General features: G+C 41.7%; 1 protein-coding gene across 1 annotated transcript in view; it reads right to left on the minus strand.

The window, feature by feature from the left end:
- The window catches only part of PLEKHG7 (pleckstrin homology and RhoGEF domain containing G7), a 73518-nt gene that overhangs the window by 20492 nt on the left and 39720 nt on the right, over positions 1–13306 (minus strand). Inside the window, 3 exon segments of the mRNA XM_058682208.1 lie at positions 5522–5634; positions 9414–9514; positions 9846–9967. Of these exon segments, the coding sequence (XP_058538191.1) occupies positions 5522–5634; positions 9414–9514; positions 9846–9967 (336 nt within the window).

Genomic DNA, 13306 nt, shown 5'->3' on the forward strand with positions numbered 1-13306 from the left:
TGCCCCTTCCCTGCTCTCTCTCTCTCTCTCTCTCTCTCTCTCATAAATAAACATTAACAAAATTAAAAAAAAGAAGTATTATTGAATATTACTGACTTGTTACTTTCCAGTTAAAGAAACCAAAGACTCCTTGTTCAGATGTCTTGTCTCCCCAGTAATGGTGATGAAGGCAGCCGTCCTCAGCCCTCCATGTGACACCACCCAATCCTCCTAAATAGTTTGGAAATTCATCATGATTTTGATTTGCTGGAAAAGTGTGAAATTTGTTAAATCTCCCAGAGAATGCGCGGTCTACCCATGGCAGTGATAAGATATATTAATATACATGTTCCAGCTTTGTCTTCCCTTCTCACTTAAGAGTTTAGTTTCACCCATTGGTTTCTCCCTTCTCCCTGGCCCTTGGTGGAGATTTCTGGTTTCACCAGCTCTGCTCCCGTCCTCACTGTGATGCACAGTTAGGAGAACTGAGGATGCACATGGGGGTAAAAGGGAAAGGAAGGAATTTTGTTCATTGGGGCAGTTCTTCAAGTCTCCTTTGTTGCTGAGATTCAGGGCAATGAAGAGAAAGTGAAAACAGAAGTCAAGAGGCTAAGTTGATCTACATGATATAGAGCAGAGACAGGAACGAGGAGGGATAAAGACAGACAATTTTCAATAGGGAGAGGTTGGGCCAAAAGGCAGTTGCAAGGTGTGCAAGCACCGGGAAGATTTTAGTAAGTACTGCTATGGGTTATACACTGAATTTCCATCAAAGGCATTTGAGAGACACAAGTAAAGGTGCGAACGGCTCTTCCATTTCTTTCATCTGCTGGACTGTTTTTTGGAATTCGACATGGTCTTGAACGGAGGGGCCCTGGCTTTTGATGACACATGACGAATGGAACCCAGTGTTTGGCTGCTATGCACACAGGTGCATCAAAAAGTACTGTTAGTACTGTTAGTGTGTTCTCTCCCTCTTCTCTTCTCCCACCTGAGTTGAGCTGTAAAAGGGTCCTACCCTTAACTAAATGTTTTTCTTGGGGCACGTGGGTGGCTCATACAGTTGAGCATCTGACTCGATTTCAGCTCAGGTCATGATCTTATGGTTCATGAGATCGAGCCCCACATCAGGCTCTGAGCTGACGGCACAGAACCTGCTTGGGATTCTTGATATTTTTTCTCTCTCTTCGCCCCCCATGCTTGTGCTCTCTCTTCCCAAATAAATAAATAAACATTAAAAATTTTTTAAAACATTTTTTTGTGCGGCAGGCTATTGCCCCTTTTCCACTTTTATGCTCAGTCCAGGCCCAGGTTAAATCCTTTGTCTTGTGACCAAGGCACTCCAGGACCAGTCTCAAGTGGGCTAAGGCACACTATAGAGATTCTCTTTGCTTCCCCAAAGACAGCTGCATCCATCTTTATGCCCACATGTCAGCCCTTGCATTTTGGAGATCTGGGTACAGCTGACTCAATGGCCCAGGGAAGTCCAAAGCCCTTATGTAGATATTTAGAAACTCATTGAGAGACACGGAGATTCCAATGGCTTTCTCTGGCCCCTGGACTCCTGTTTGCACACATACTTCTTTTTTGAACAACATGGGACAAATGCCAAGCCAGGTCCATTGGTTCGTTTCCTATGTTGGTTTCCACTGTTAACCCCCTCCTGCCAAACACTTTATGAATTACGTATTTATTTTACTGAAGATTTTGGGTTGTGGGGAGGGGTCAAATACACAGCCCACAGCCCTCCGCCATTTTTCTGGTGCCATTCTCTTCTCTGAAAAGAGAGCTCTTTGTCTCCCTTACCCCTGAACTTTGCTCCCTTTCGCTCTCAGCCTCTTGCTTAGCAATTTATGCTTGTCTTTCACAGTTTGACCTCGTCCACCACGGACAGGCTTCTCATCTGGCCACGTTAGCAGCTTTACCAAAGTATTTCTTCTGAAAACATTCAGGGCTCATTCCTCACAGGAATTCTGCCAGACACAGTCTTTTCCACTTCCCCATATACCAATGGCAGGTCATGAAAGTGAGTACTTGGGTGCATGATGAATGGAACTCTAGGAGCAAGGCTTCAAGGTTTTCTGAGGATCCCCTTCCCTTCTCTGCACCCCAGATTCCTGTTTTGGAAAATTGCAGAAGTCTCTAGACCACCTCCAAGTTCTCATCTGGTCAAAATGGCTGTGATTCTCATCAAGGTTGGGAAGGATGAGGAAGGACGCTGGAACTGCAGGTGTGGAGAGGCTGGGGGTGGAAACTGTGAGAAGAGGAGTGGGGGGAGAGGGCCTTCGTCTGTGGGCTTAGTGGCTGATTTCTTTGCTGACTCACTGGCAGCTGCATTCCAGCCAGGGTGGCTGGGAGCTCCAGTAATGGGTTTCCTCAAAACACACAGGCCCAGGCCATTGCCCCATATTTCCACGCCTCAGGGGACAGCTCTGGTGGCCAGCACCCACTTTTAGTGCAGGTAAACGTAGCAACACACAATCTCCCCCACATAACAATATCAGGCAAGAAGTATCAGTGGTAAATAATTTAGACAAAGATCCAGGCAGGTAATTGGAAGCTTTTAGAGTTTTGAAAATCCTCAGAAGAGAGAATAAAGCTATTTGATGATTCTAAAAGTAGCTATGAGTTTTTCTTTTATCTCCCCTTTTGGCTTTATTTTTCAGGTGCATTAGGGAAGAAAAGAACATTTCTATCAAGAAAGAGTGGACATAAAAGGCCTTTCAATGGATAGGTCTAGATCAATAGGATCTGCTTTTGTTTTATACTAAGTATCCAATGTGTTTAGGGGATCAGTGAAAGGAATTCAGGGCCCCAAATCAAACATTCTTCTCATAAATCTGTCTTGGTGGGACACAGCATGGTGCTGGGCAGCCAGCGTTTGTGGGATCTTGGGAAATATGCTTAAGCTCCCTAAACCTCATCTGTGAAATGGATAATGAGAATGATGATTTCATCAGGTTGGTGAGGGGTTTTGATGAGATAATCTACGCAAAGTGCCCAGAACAGTGTCTGGTATTTCTCAAACACTCGGTCTATGGCAGGTAGAGAGAGGTCTTAGCCATTGTTTAGTCGAACCGCACGAAGAGACCTAGTATAAAGTTTTGTCTCTTTCTCTGTCTCGTCCTGACTGTTTAGGAAAGAGCAGGGAGCATTCTACTCCCATCAGTGTTTGCCAACACAACGTACAGACACTCATAGAGCCCAGGCCCATGTGGTACGGGGGTAAATTCATCCCAGTGCATTCAGAGCCCAATTCCAGGCAGCCCATAGCATGACACAGATTTCAGTTCTGCAACCACGCTGTTTGTTGTTTGTTTGTTTGTTTGTTTGAGAGAGAGGGTGCAAGTGAGTGAGGGGCAGAGAAAAAGAGAGAGAGAGAGAGAGAAGCAGGGCTCGTGTTTTACCTGAAGTGGGGCTCGGCCTTACCTGATGTGGGGCTCGAGCTCACAACCCACGATTCAGATCATGACCTGAACTGAAGTCAGGCCCTTAACTGATGAGCCACCCAGGTGCCCCAACCACGCTTACATCAGAGCATAGTAGGAGAACGAATGTCAGCTTCAGACAGGACTGAACTGGAATCCTGCCGGCCTCTTCCTTGAACGACTGTATCTTCCAGCAAGTTGCCTAATTTATCTAAGCTCCTGAAAAATGAGGATAATATCAGATCTCACAGGGGCACTGTATAGACAAAGAGATCATAGATGTTTAGTACGCAGCACAGTGCCTGGCCATAACTAGGGCTCAAGGATGAGTCACCTTTATTATTTTTACTTACTATTACATTATTATTATTATTATTATTATTATTATTATTTTATAATTATTACATGTTATAAGCATTATAATTCTTATATGTATTCTTATATGTATTGTATATCTTATATGTATTGTCATATTATGATTAACTACCTGTGGTGATGCTTTTGCTTCGTACCATGGGGCTGAGGAAGGCAGATGCACCTTCCATTCTTCCAGAGCCTCTACCTGACTCCTCAGTTTTGTTTCATGAGGCTAACAGCTCCCCAGCAATGGGAAATTTACCTGAGGAGTTGGAAATAGTTCTGGTGGAAAGACCATTGGATTTTTTTTTTTTTTTTTTTTTTGCCTGAAGGCTTTTATCCAGGTTCTTTTTTGCCACCTACTGGCCATGTGACCTTATAAAGTCACATAATCTTTCTTAGCCTCAGGGACATATGGGGAACATGTAATCAACTTCATAGTTTTGTGCTAAGGATTAAAAGAAATGTTTGACAAAGTGCCTGGTAAAGTATTATGCATTGTAAGGGTATTGTATGTTACCATTACAACATTTCACCCCCTATTTCTTTTCCCTAACTATCTTTGGCTGCTATATATATTTCACATGTAAATGTAAACGAGTTGATATGAGATTTTTCCACAGTTGTTTGGAAGCAGTGGCTGAGCTTTGTTAAATTCATCTCTGTCCTAGCTTGGAAGGGAGAGAAATGGACCTGGATTCTTCCCAGTTTGGGTCCCTGGCTAAGAGTCTAATCCATCAGCTTCCAGGGAAAACTTTTGCAGTAGGGTTATTCATATATTTGGAAATCTAATGAGCTTCAGTTTGAGTAGCAAATTAAATACTGAAAGGCTGAAGCTACAAAAATGGAGCCAAGTCTCTTCCCAAAGATCATTTTTCTTTTCTTGGGTCATTCCACATCCAGGCTTTCTGGCACATCTGGGCCGTGGCAAAGGTGCACTGATCCACAGCGAAGTCTTTGGGGAAAATGGCAGCCTTTCCTCCTTTGCCTTGCCTCTGAGCTGATGCTCTGGCGGGGCTACTTGCAGCTGCAGGGAAGAGCTGGTTTTCTGGAAAAGCTTGGACCATTTTCTCTGGATCACACAGAAGGGCTCTGGCATGATACTGAAAAGGTACAGGTCAGACTAAAGAAATATCAAAGGGAAGGGGGTTGGTCAAAGCAGCTAGAGAAGTCAAGGAAAACTCCTTCAAGATTTGCTTATTAACAAATAAGCTAATAACAAATGCTTAAGTTCCCCAGCAGAAATTCCTTGTTCTGGCACTTTGGAAGCCACTGCTGCCATGTTGTACAGGGTCAGGGCCAACATTTCTGTTGTGCTCCATGAGGTGTCCGAGGGGCCGCCATTCACATAGACTACAACGTAAAGGGTCCTTCAGGCTTTTGCGCACTAGGATTTTCCTGTAACCAAATCGCACAAAAGCCAAACTTCTGGTCACAAACAAAGCCTCGTTTTTTGTTCTATTTTCTCCTTACACTGTACCAATTTCTTCCACAAACAAACCAATGAACAAAGAAAACATTTTTAAGCCCTACCCAAATTTCAGGAAAGAAAGATGATATAATGTTTCCAGATATGCACCATTTAAAATTCCAAAGTGTGCAGTGGACCATGTATTTATGGGGAAAGCAGATTTGTAGTTAAAATGTATTGTTGAGCATTCATCTTCTTTCCCATTTAATTGGGGTGTAATAATTCCCAGTACCTGTTATGTCCAAAGAGTCTTAGGAAAAATATAAAAGAAAATGATACTTTCCTTTTAAATAAATTCCAAAGTCATCTCTTTGCCTCAGGCTCTCAAGATAAAAGACAGTGACTAAGTCATTCAGGCAGTAGGTCTGGTGGCTCTGACAGAGGCTGCCTCAGAAATACCGCAGGAAGAGAAGCAGAAGGAGACTCATAGTCAAGGAAAGCATGGACTTTCTCTTCACCTGTACCGTTAATCACAACAGGGAAAACTGGAAAGTCACCGTTATCAAGCAGGAGCTGTGACTGCGTGGATAGAAACAGGTCGTCTTCATTATAAACATTTTAAAAACCGAAATGGTATTCCCATAATAAACAGTTCACTCCTCAAGAAACCAACTCCCCCCATCTCCCACATGCTTAAAGAAAATTCTACTTAAGACATCTTTTTTTTAATGTTTATTTTTGAGAGAGAGAGAGAGAGAGAATGAGTAGGGGAGGAGCAGAGAGAGAAGGGACAGAAGATCTGAAGTGGGCTCTGTGCTGACAGCAGTGAGCCTGAGGTGGGGCTTGAACTAATGAGCCATGAGATCATGACCTGAACTGAAGTCAGAAGCTTAACCGACTAAGCCACCAAGGTACCCCTCCTTTGGATATCTTAATTTAATTCACCCTTTACCTCTGGTTGCCTTTGTTGAGGCCTACATATCCCGCATGGTTTCTGATACAAATATCACCTTTGATTTCAGTGCTCATGTTGGTTGATTAGTTAAGCTGGTGTTAGTAGTAAGTGATTAAAGTAGCAACATTTTACACTTCATCCAATAGTCCTCAAAAATATCCATAAATTTAATTTTCCTGCTGGCTTCTAAAAATATAGCATTAAATTTGGGGGGGGGGCATCTATTAAATGTACTGGGCTTAGCACTTCTCTTCCCTTGTCTTCATTGTTCTTGTTTAATGTCTGAAACCTGCTCTAAAGACTTCACATTTGGGGGTGTCTGGGTGGCTCTGTTGGCTAAGCGTCAGACTCAGGTCGTGATCTCACGGTCCGTTAGTTCAAGCCCTGCATTAGGCTCTCTGCTCTCCGCACAGAGCTTGCCTCAGACCCTCTGTCCCCGTATCTCTCTGCCCCTCCCCTGCTTGTGCTCTCTCTCAAAAATAAACATTAAAAAAAAAGACTTCACATTTGTAAGCCATCTCAAATTTATTTTAGTATAAGGCAGATGGCCAATTCATATGTATATGTTCATATATCTAAGGGTCAAACAGAACACATCAAAGTGCCACCAGCCTAGCAAAGTGTGTCTTTGGGATGACAGTCACTCTGAAGCCAATGCTTCAGACACTCTTCTTCAGGATTCCATAGTGCCTACCATGTTGCTAAACCTACGTGCTCCTTGATAGACCTATTTATTAAAATAATGAGTAATGTGTCCCATTAAGAGTTTTCCAACAGTGTGACAATGTGATGGAGCGAGAGAAGGAAGACAGATGTGCTTCTGATAATGTTACCACTCTAGGGAGTAGAGAAAGCGGACCCAGTGTAAAAAGCCACTAAGGGAAGTGACAGCAGTAAAGACAGAGATAACAAAAACCCAGAAAATATTTTTGCTACAGGACCTCAGCAGACAAAATGCTATGGGGAGAAAGGTCACAGTTTGGCTTCAACAAGAAGTAATTTGAAAGACAATGATGTGAGTTTATTTTCGAGTAGGGGGCTTTGATGCCTGGGCAGGAAATAGAGAGCAGGTCTTCTCAGGAGGCACTGAGATGCTTGAGAACTGCCATTGCCCAGAGGCTATCATTAAGACCATGCAGACTCAGGCTTAGAAATCCAGGTCCACAACCTATTAGCTCTGTGACCTTGGCCAAGTTATCTAACCTCTGCAACCCTCATTTTCCTTCATGGTGACGTACTAAATGGCTCCCGTGTGAATAGCAAATGTCCCAGTCTTGCCCTGGTGAGCTGCTTGTGAGGCACTGTGGTATTACCCTTCCTCTGCTTCCCCTTCCTGGGGAGGATTGCACGTACCCACTCCACTGAGGGTGAGCTTGGCCACGTGTCTGTCTTTGACCTTTGAAGTATCAATAGACAGGCCGTGCGTTGCTTCAGGCAGAAACTTGAAGAGTCAGTGAGTGCTTTGCCCTAATCTCTTATGTTTTTGCCAGGAAGACTGGTAACATTCCAGGTGGTGGCTCCTCCCTCAGCATGGGTCCCAGAGCGAGGACAGTGACAAAAAAAGGGAAACAGAGCATAAGTGAGATATGAGCCACACCACTGAGATTTGGGGACTGTTATTGTGGTACAAATATGAATTTAACCTGACCGACAGAGGACTTTTTAAATTTAGGAAAAGCTTTTATAATCCACCTTTGCACACTTGTAACATTATGTGAAGCATTCACGTGTGGGTTACGTTATAGACTTTGGCAAACAGTCTATTGATGCACCATGCTTTAGTAGTCTGTAAAGTGCTCTCATGCTGTGGTCTGAATATTGGTGTCCCCTCAAACTCATATGTTAAACACTAACCCCTAATGTGACGGTATTAGGAAGTGGGCCCTTAGGAGAACAGGTCATGAGGGTAGACGCCTTGTGAATGGGATTAGTGCCTTTCTAAAAGATGCTCCAGAGAGATCTCTACCTCCTTCTGCCCTGTGAGGATACAATGGGACCAGAAGGGACCCTCACCTGACCATGCTGGCACCCTCATCTCAGTCTTCCACCTTCCGGAACTATGAGAAGTAAATTTCTGTTGTTTCAAAGCTGCCCACTCTTGTGGTATTTTGTTATAGCAGCTGGAGCAGATGAATACAACTTATGTGTTTTGACGAGAAGTTGCTATTTCTCCAGACTATTGACTAAAAACTGCCTGTAAATACGTTCCGACTCTGAAGGATTGAGATTTTATCTAGTTCCCGATGCTACATTCTTCCTCTTGTTTTTCACAGCATTTCTTATTCAAATCTGTTTTCAGAATTTACTTAAGATCTCCTTACTATCACCTAATTTCATGCTTGTTTCACTTTAGTAATTACTCCCTCCATATCTCACCTCGAGCATCACTGCCTTCCAAAGAATCTCCTATCTGTAACTACTTCACCATCTGCCCCAACCTAGAAGCTTTCTTTCACAATATTTATGTTCCTTTCCTGCCCCCCAGCATTTATCTCAATTTGATTGTATCATTAGCATCATTATTGGATTAATTTCTCCCCCACTAGACTGAAAACTCCCCGGGACCAGGGAGTGTATCTAATGTTGCACATTATCATGTATAGGGTCTCAGCTCCACACCTAAGCACTTAGTGAGTGCTCAATAAATCTCAATCTATGTTTATTTTACTTTATTTTTAAATTTTTTCCTACATTGTTTTTTAAATGGATTGTAAAAATTTAAATTTTGCTAAATGAGGATATGGATTAAAAAGGTCAAAGTGGAAAAGTGGGGGAGAAGGTCCAAATATCTACTCAGGAAGTAAATAGCATTTATCATACCAAAGGTACAGACTTTCCTCTTTTCTTCTCCTTCCATGCAGAAGTCTTATTAAGGGTGTTGATAAATGTGAAGGTTTATTTTGTTCCTTTCCGAGAGCCAGGAACCTCGTTAGAAGAAGAACTGAACCATGTAATTAGCCTACACTAACTATTGCCATGAATATTGCTGTAAGTTGAAGCAATTTAAAAAAACAGACTTGGAAATGGTTTTTCCATGAGTGCAGAATTTTCTGTTAATAAAACCCACACAGGAGAGGTGACAATGGCAAACAGAAACCTGCCAGTTATTTTTGAAAATGTCAACTGACAGAGCATCAGATGATGGTTCCTTTGTGGGAGGGTGCTGATGGAACTTTCTCAAGCACAATAACACACACGCACACATCAAGGGGATGTAAACAGCTACCCTGGGAGGTGGGTGAATTTACTGCATGAAACTGGGATGTCCCAGAAGGATTTTGCCTTTGTGAGCATGGAGATGAAATCCATCAGTAGTGAGGTCTCAGAAGGCTCAGCATAGTCCTTGATGATGCCAAAAACACTGTTTACAAAATCGAAGCTTGTCTAGGGTCAGAGAGAAAGAAGACAAGAGTACAGATACTTCCAAGGGTAAGGAATAAACAATTTTTTTTAAATTTTTTAACATTTATTTATTTTTTGAGAGACAGAGACAGAGCATGAGCAGGGGAGGAAGAGAGAGATAGGGAGATACAGAATCTGAAGCAGGCTCCAGGCTCTGAGCTGTCGGCACACAGCCCGACATGGGGTTCAAACTCATGAACCTCGAGATCATGACCTGAGCTGAAGTCAGAAGCTTAACTGACTGAGCCACCCAGATGCCCCCTTCTGGTTAATTTTAAAACATGGCTACTGGAACCTTCCTGCTTTGACTCACCTGACTTAACTCTTCTAGGTTTGCAAAAAGTCTCCATAAATCTACATCCAGAAGATATTCATGAGTTTGTAGATATTTTAATGTATTCATGAAGATCTTTTTAGAAAATGCAATGCACATTACTTTATATTTTTCAATTTTGAAACTTGCCCTTTGGGAGAACATTGAACGTAAACCTGAGTATAACTTTACAAAACAAGGTAGCAACCAGTATTTTCAAGGTTTAAGAATTTTACTAAATACAAATGATGACATTTAAGCTCCATAGAACACATATGGGAAAGGTGCTGTTCTGTACGAAGTCGCTGTTGCTTGCATGAGCCCCCTCAACAGTCCTGCTGAACATAATCTGTTCAAATGGGCCTTCTCTGCTTCTGGGGGCCAGAAAAGTCTCAAAGGTTCTCTTCCTGCCATGGCACTAACTTGAGACCAAAACAACATTCATACTAAATTTTCATTTATTCCTTCCTCTGCAAAAGACCCAAATATCCTGTACATTCAGGAAATTAAAAATAAACAATTAATGAGTTAATATCTGATAACAGGGAAGATGTTTAGATTTGGAGAAAGGCATAAATATTAATGAGACATTAAGGGAGTCTTTATGTTATTATTACTTGATCAGATGCTTTCATACAATAGGAAAACAACAGCAAATCAAGAAGGAACTACAGTTCTCCAGATAACTTGCCCTCATTCTATACACTAGAGATCAATTTATTGAAACAGGACTACTTTGTAAAAATATGATGAAACATTCAAAGGGGCCAATTATTTCAAAGAGCTCAGATGTGAAAAAACTGGACTTTAGACCACCAGTCTTCTCCAGTTTCCATTTTCATATTAATTAATGCAGTGGAGGCGCCTGGGTGGCTCAGCCTGTGGAGCGTCCGGCTTCGGCTCAGGTCATGATCTCGCAGTCCGTGAGTTCGAGCCCCGCGTCGGGCTCTGTGCTGACATCTCAGAGCCTGGAGCCTGTTTCAGATTCTGTGTCTCCCTCTCTCTCTGACCCTCCCCCATTCATGCTTTGTCTCTCTCTGTCTCAAAAATAAATAAACGTTAAAAAATATTAATGCAGTGAATGGTTCTAGAACTTGCATCAGAATCACCTAGAGGCCTTGTTAAATCAGACATTAGTGTCAACCCCCCAAGTATCTGATTCGGTAGGTCTCTGATGGGGTCTGAGAACATATATTTCTAGTAAGTTCCCAAGTGATTCTGATGTTGCCCGTGTAGGGACCCCCACTATGAGAACCACTGACTTAGAGCTTCCCAAAGTTCGTGTACAGGCAAACCTCATTTTCTTGCACTTCACAGATATATCATTCTTTACAAATTGATGGTCTGTGGCAATTCTGTGTTGATCAAGTCTATTGGTGCCATTTTCCAACAGCATTTACTCACTTTCTATCTCTGTGTCACATTTTCATAAATCTCATGTTTCAAACTTTTTCATTATTATTATATTTTGTATGGTGATCTATGATCCATGATCTTTGATGTTACTATTGTGATTGTTTTAGGGTGCCACGAACTACGTCCATATAAAAGGGTGAAGTTAAAATCAATCAATGTTGTCTGTGTTCTGACTGTTGCCCCAATCAGTCATTCCCCCATCTCTCTCCCTCTCCTCTGGCCTCCCTATTCCTTGAGACACAACAATATTGAAAGTAGGCAATTAATAGTCTTACAGTGGTCTCTAAGTGTTCAAGTGAAAGGAAGAGTCAATTGATGTGACAAACTTCATTGTTGCTTTGAGAAATTGTCACAGCCTCCTCAGCCATCAGCAACCACCACCCTAGGCAGTCAGCAGCCATCAACACTGAAGCGACACCCTCTACCAGCACGAGGGTTATGACATGCTGAAAGCTCAGACAGACGGTGGTTAGCATTTTTTAGCAATAAAGTATTTTTAAATTAAGGTAAACCACTGTTTTTTAGACATACTGCTATTGCATACTTGATAGACTACAATATAGTGTAAATATAACTTTCATATGCACTGGGAAACCCAAAGATTCATTTGACTTGCTTTATTGCCATATTCACTTTATCATGGTGGGCAGGAACCAAACCCACAATATCTCTGAGGTATGCCTTGAGTATTGTTGTCTGGAAATCTGGAAACATCCAAGTATTTAAAAACCATAATTGTAAGAGACAGAAGTCATTGCTACAGAATCTTTGAGAAAATTTAGAAGAAATAGTATTTCTGCTATAAGATTCTTAACCTTATACAAAATTTTGCCACTTAAAAAAATAGTGAGTCTTCTGGTAGATTTATTTTACCACTTGACTTACAACAAATAACTTTGGGAAACTTGTATTGATTGTGTAAAGGAAGATATGTATCCTCTAAATACACTGGGACATTTGAAAATAAATAAACTCAAATTGACCTTAAAAAAACCCCAGAAAACGCTAGTTTGAAAAGTTTGTGTAGCTTATAGTGGGATTAAATAATTCTTATGCTGTTTATTAGGGCAAAGGTGGTAGCATAGCTCAGGGGGTTAGTGCTCCATAGTGAACATCTATTGGTTACCACCCAAAACTCCCCTTCGATAACATCTTCTGGTTTTCACCTCAGGATCTACTTGTCCCTATGCCTCGGATGTGCCATGTATCACAATGACCTTACTCTTAGAGATGGGCCTTCATTGTTTTAAGACAATTAGCACTTTCCTTCCTCATCAGAGTGGTTGGTTCAGGAGAGGGCATGTGACTTAAGCCAGTCCAATCAGAATGAAAATGAAGACTTTGGCTATGAATGCTGAGAAGAGATCTCCTCTGTCCCTCTCTCTCTCTCTATGGCCTCAAGGACAGCCAATCTGTGACTATAACAGAAGACTGTCATAAGATGAGACTGATGCTATGGAAAGCAGGGATAAGAGATGGAAAGAAATTTTTCCTTGGTTTTGAATTCCTTGATCAAACCAACCTTGAACTCTCTCCCACCTGTGACATTTACAGCCACATGGGCCAATAAAATCCTATATTACTTAAGCTAGTTTTCTGTACCCTAACAGATATCATCTCTAAGTCTTAATTTTCTGAGTGTCTTTGTGGTTTAAATTTTGCCGGTAAAGTACATAACATTGTGACCTACCCAATCAATATTATTTACATTTTAACTGACATTTGTATAGCACCTGATAGATGTCAAAGAAACTAATCTGATCATGGCAATGATTAGATGTTATGAGATAGCCAGAGATGGTATCGTCATCCCTCTTTTATATCTTAGGGCAGAGATTGGTAAATGACAGCCTGTGGGATCAACCAGGCCTGCTACTCAAATAATGTTTTATTGTAATACAGTTATGCACATTATTTTTCTTTTTTCTTCCTTCCTTCCTTCCTCCCTCAGTCTCTTTCTTTCTTTCTTTCTTTCTTTCTTTCTTTCTTTCTTTCTTTCTTTCTTTCTTTCTTTCTTTCCTACAAATTATCTATAGCTTCTTTGG

Source organism: Neofelis nebulosa, chromosome 8 (assembly GCF_028018385.1).
Source record: "Neofelis nebulosa isolate mNeoNeb1 chromosome 8, mNeoNeb1.pri, whole genome shotgun sequence".
In the NCBI taxonomy this organism is placed as follows: domain Eukaryota; kingdom Metazoa; phylum Chordata; class Mammalia; order Carnivora; family Felidae; genus Neofelis; species Neofelis nebulosa.